The sequence below is a fragment of the Nannobrachium achirus genome (genome assembly GCF_963921795.1).
Source record: "Nannobrachium achirus genome assembly, chromosome: 7".
NCBI classification, from domain to species: Eukaryota; Metazoa; Chordata; class Actinopteri; order Myctophiformes; family Myctophidae; genus Nannobrachium; species Nannobrachium achirus.
The window spans coordinates 10,992,139-10,997,755 of NC_137816.1; the positions used below are offsets into that span (position 1 = coordinate 10,992,139).

Sequence of the window (5,617 nt, forward strand, 5' to 3'; positions counted from 1 at the left end):
TGGGAGGGGCTGTGGAGGACGTGGAGCACGCGGGCTGCGCAACCAAAACGCAGACGATCTGAACCTAAAAACCAATGAATATACGTCTCTAATCAGTGGACGGTGGTGTAAAGGAGACAAGTAACTATTACTATATAGTACTGTACTTAAGTACATTTTTTAGGTATTTGTTCTTTACTTGAGTATTTACAATTTCCAATAATGTAGGCCACTTCTACTCGACTGTATCCCGGATCCAAATATAATGTACTTTTACTCCACTAAATTTATCTGAGAACTTTAGTTACTAATTTACTTTGTAGATTGATTATTACAAAACATATATCAACCAATTCAACCCTATATACATTCCGGCCATTGTGAGCTTGTAGATCTGCTATTTTCAATAGATTTGTTATTGTATTTATTGTATTGAAATGGGACATTCTAATCTGCATAATGATTACTTTCTACTTTTGGTAGGTACTTTAAGCATTTTTGATACCAATACTTTTGTCAAGTATTTATGTAGAATTCCAGACTTTTAATTGTAACAGAGTATTTCTATATTGCAGTATTGATATGACTACTTGTCTTTTTTACTTTTTTTCCACCACTGATCGGGTTTGGTTAACTTTGATCTTGGGGCGAGGAGTCACCTCGCTCACCCGAGCAGTGACAGAAATCGAGCGTACCCGACCTGACTGTACTCAGAAATGTAATGACGTGCTCTACTCGGGAGAGGCAGGCAGCAGCGTGTTGCCAAAATACTGCGCAAGATGTGATCCACGATAAGAAAAGTCCACGCTCTGCTCTCACCAGATCATCGCAGGGAAAATAAAGGAGTGCTTGTGTATCTGTTGGACGTCTTGGAGAGGAGAACAGGACCCCCTGTCTCTGTCTCCTCGCCCACTAGCCACTATGCGGAGGCCATCTGCATGAGTCGCATGTTAGATGTTATATAGCGGATATTTAGTGGACGCTGGGAGGAGGAGGGCAGCCTGCATGGGAGGACATCATCTGAACAGGGAGAGGGATGTAGACAAACAAGACAATTATCTGTTATTTACAGTGTGTAAGGAACTGGATGGCTGCCTTGTGCATTTGGAGCTGAACACGGGGCATTTCCAGTAACCCAGTAAACATGGCAACGGATGGTAACCATTTAGCGCCCGGGATGGGAGAGATCATCCAGTTGAACGTCGGTGGGACGAGGTATGGCTTGTCAGTTGTCATTATTAACATGATGACAGATAGCTATGATTATTATATATAGGCTTATAATGATTGCCTGGTCATCTTCTTGACCGGTCCGTGCATAATATATAAGGCATGGTGTTGTAATAACACATGTGTACAACCTGTACGCACGCACGCACGCACGCACAGCACGCACGCAAGCACGCACGCACGCAGGCACGCGCGCACACACACACACACACACACACACACACACACACACACACACACACACACACACACACACACACAGTTACACATGTATAATATAACTGTACATTGTGTATTTATTTATTTATTTATTTGGCAGATTCAGCACCTCCAGACAGACACTAATGTGGATCCCAGACTCTTTCTTCTCAAGGTTGGTTTGATGTCATCTACGTCTATGTCATCTCTCCATATGGAATGTTTAAAATGAATAAGAATAATATTATTATATTATAATTATAATGACAACAGGATAAACTATGGAGCTGAAAAAGACAAATAGTAAAATTGAGTGTTATAGGCTAGCTGGTGACAGGTAGGTATGATGCTGAAACTATTATGTTGAGGTGATGTATGACTATAGTCCTAGCAATGAGACCAGTTAGTTCATCCTGTACCATCTGTTTTTATTTGTTGGAATGATGTGATTTGACTCTGTATTGGTATTGGATCTTAATTTGGGAAAAGTCTGCAATTGTAGCCTTGCACACTGCTGCAGTTGATAACTGAATGCCTTGTTCTGTATTGAACAATGGGACCTGTCACTGCTACATGAATGGAGGTTAGAGGGAACAGGTGGTTAGCACAGGCACTATAGTCACTACCTCTAAAATACTAGACTCAAGCCACAATAAGACAGCAGCTAACTGGCGAGTGTCAGTTTTATTCTGTTGGCATTATCTGTGTCCCTGCAACTGTACCTGCATGCATGCCTGACTGCCTGCCTGCCTGTATGTTCGAAATTTACTATTACAAAGTCATCTCCAAAATACAATAAAGATGATGGTGCATCTTGTGTCCAATCCGGTGTAACATGCTTACTTTGCTATTTCTGAGGGAACTTGAGCATGGACCCTCCTACCTGACACCAGGGTCTAAAATGTCAATAGAAGAGTAGGTAGACCTCCTCCAACCACTGGGCATACACACATACGTCTATATAGTTCACCATCCGTGTCGTGTGTGTGTGTGTGTGTGTGTGTGTGTGTGTGTGTGTGTGTGTGTGTGTGTGTGTGTGTGTGTGTGTGTGTGTGTGTGTGTGTGTGTGTGTGCTTGTACGCATATGTATTTTTCAGTTTGCTGAGCGGCAGGATATCAACTCTAAGGGATGAAACAGGAGCTGTAAGTATAGTCTTTGTTGCTGCTGCACAAGACCAGATTATTTATTTATTTTTGCTCTCCAAAAGATTCCATGGAGTAAAAAGATCGTCAGTTCAATTTGTTTTGGTGCAGTTTAATTACGTGTAAGATTAGTGCAAGATGGATAGTATCACTGATCACGTTCTGTAAGACCCAGAAAGGTCATATTTGAAACGGATCAATGACAGGTTGTATTTTTACAACCTCCGCCTCCATCCATTGTTCCCATTCAGTCCTTTGACCTTAGGCATCATGTTTGGTTCCCCTCAGGTCAGGATAGACCACATACAAATCAATATCCTTAAATAATACAAAACTCCCAGTCCCTGCAAGCTATGGGATAGGTTTTTGATTTGATTTGGAAATGTATTGGAGGATAAAACACTTGAGATGCAGCATCTCGTCTTCCAGAGTGTCCTCTGGAAGACGTTTGTGTGTTGTGCACACACAAACAATGACATGATACAATCACATAACAATCACAATACATTGACAAAACATATAAGGGCTCTCACATGCACCATCCCAGACCATTCTACATCTGTTACACATAGGTGGTTGCAGTCACAGTCCCATAGCCTGGATGAAAGTCAACAATGTGGTGTTATTTTTTATTCTTTTATTTTTTTTGTAGGTTTTTAGGGCCGTTGTGACCAGTCGTGACTCGTCACCCCCTGAAACCATATGTGTCTCTTTTTGAAATGTCAATATTTCAAGCATAAAAAAAAGTATGCCTTGACCTCAAGGGGCACTCGGTCGCCCCTTGAGGGAAGATCGTTTAGTTGTAGCTCTGCAGTGTACTCTGTACTCTGTTCTTGTTTTTTCTTTTTATCTTTTTCATACTTCTCTGTAACTTTGTAAATATCCTTATACTGCTGTGCTGCCTCTGGGCAACACATTTTCCCCCTTGGGATAATAAAGGTATCTATCTATCTACCTAGTGAACTCATCTGTGTATAAAAATATATAAGATATATCTCATCTGACAGCAAGAGAAGTCTTATTGTGAATAGGTTGTGGCTTGTGGAAAGAATACAGATTAAAGTATAATGAAACATCCTCTTCCTCCAGATATTTATCGACAGGGATCCCACAGCTTTTGCCCCAATCTTGAATTTCCTCCGAACAAAAGAATTGGACTTGAGGTAAGAAGTCTCTGCACTGCACTGCACTGTTCTATTCTATTCCTGCAGCGTGTAGTTACATGTCTCTTTATCTTGTAGGGGAGTCAACATCAACATTCTGCGCCATGAAGCTGAGTTCTACGGGATAACTCCTCTAGGTGAGTCCATGGGCTGAATGGAAGTTATTTACACAATAACAAAAACACAAAGTAATGTAAGAGAGGAAATGGTTTACCAACTATCCATCCTCTCCATTTTGTAAATTAAATAAAAAATATATTTAGTATTAGAATACACTAAATTCACCACAGCTAACCATGCGGTCTCATCTGGTGGCGGCACTAGCGAGGAGGTAGAGTGGCCACCATCGAATCGAAAGGTTCTCGGTTCGATCCCTGGTTACTCTTGGCTTTGTGTCGAAATGTCCTTGAGCAAGACACTTAACCCCTCACTGCTCCCGATTAGCAGGTTGGTGACTTGCATGCTGCATCTGCTGTCGGTGTGTGAATGTAAAGGACATTGTCAAATGATTTAGTTTTGAGTGGGTTTCTTATAGACAAGTCCACACAGGACAGACTTCAAAAATCTGAAAATAAACATTTTAAGCATGTTTGGTTTGTTTATCTTCTAATTTGTGTTGGTATTCTGTTGATGTTATAGGTGGGCTATCAAACACTAAAGTGAATTTCAAGTCTTGCTGTGAATATAATTATAGCTGACCTACAGATTTACTTCCATATTTGTCTTGTTGCTGTTTTAATTCCTCTCTCAGTACACATACAGGGAAGTTAACTTCCCTGTATGTGTTGATATCTATTGGGCTTTGAAAAAGTCATTAGTAAAGGTAGGGTAAGTCATATCTTTGTGTTCAAATAAGTGTTGAACAGCTTTATATTCTGATAGTAATCATCCCTTAAAAGTGTTTGTTCAGTAATCAGAGTCTCCCTGTCTCTCCAGCTCTTTTGAATTTTCAGGCTGGGATACCAATTCATCCAACCAGGAGAGAGAACTCACACAGTATACGGCATAAACAAGTGAAATTGAAAGTGATGACACAAAGAAATGAGCAGACAAAATTGGAACTGGAACACTATACTCTCTCCTGATTGGCTGAAATTGACAAGCCACCTGAAAATGTATTTTCTGTTTACTATAGAGCTGGAGAGACAGGGAGACCCCTGTTATTGAACACTCTATAGCAATGATTACTAATAGACTAGGAAAAAAGAAGGAAGAAAAACGTTTTGTTTTTAAAAAAAAAAGAAAAAAGAAAGAAATACTTACCCGGCCTATAGATCAGTAATTATGAAAATGAGAATTCTAATGGATTACTCCAAATAAGTAACACGATCAAATACTTAAAAGATTAGTGTGAACATATATATCTATGCAGTATCCACAAAGGCATACAAATAGAGACTTTATACGATTACAATGATCAGATCTTTGACATCAGGTTACAGTACCTAATCCTTTACAATGTAATCAATCTCCTATTCATAAACTGTGTGTGTGTGTGTGTGTGTGTGTGTGCGTGCGTGCGTGCGTGCGTGCGTGTGTGCGTGCGTCGTGCAGTGCGCCGTTTGCTGCTGTGTGAGGAACTGGACCGCTCATCCTGTGGCAGCGTTCTGTTCCACGGTTACCTCCCCCCTCCAGGTAAACACAGACTGCTTGACTGGAGGTCAGTCAGACGTTCAGGTGGATTAGCTGAGCTCTGAATGTCATGTTCATTCTGCTGATGTTGCCTAGTAACAAACATCGTACCAGGAAGTCATTGACCTGTGACTAAATCCCTATTGTTCCAGATGGCAGAACATAACGTATGCATCCTGCCCAGGGCAGGGTTTCTTATATTGTTTTACGTATTGTCATTTTGATCATAAGACCTAATTAATTACTGAATGCCAGTTTCCAGGTTTTCCTTA

General features: G+C 40.6%; 1 protein-coding gene across 1 annotated transcript in view; it reads left to right on the top strand.

The window, feature by feature from the left end:
- Positions 1-1,123: 1,123 nt before the first annotated feature.
- Positions 1,124-5,617, top strand: part of kctd3 (potassium channel tetramerization domain containing 3) — a gene marked incomplete at both ends in the record, with an annotated part of 25,152 nt that continues 20,658 nt past the window's right edge. The window contains 6 exons of the mRNA XM_080730529.1: positions 1,124-1,194; positions 1,529-1,582; positions 2,505-2,550; positions 3,640-3,713; positions 3,792-3,850; positions 5,268-5,348. Coding sequence (XP_080586655.1) covers positions 1,124-1,194; positions 1,529-1,582; positions 2,505-2,550; positions 3,640-3,713; positions 3,792-3,850; positions 5,268-5,348 — 385 coding nt within the window. The remainder of the gene's footprint in view (positions 1,195-1,528; positions 1,583-2,504; positions 2,551-3,639; positions 3,714-3,791; positions 3,851-5,267; positions 5,349-5,617) is intronic.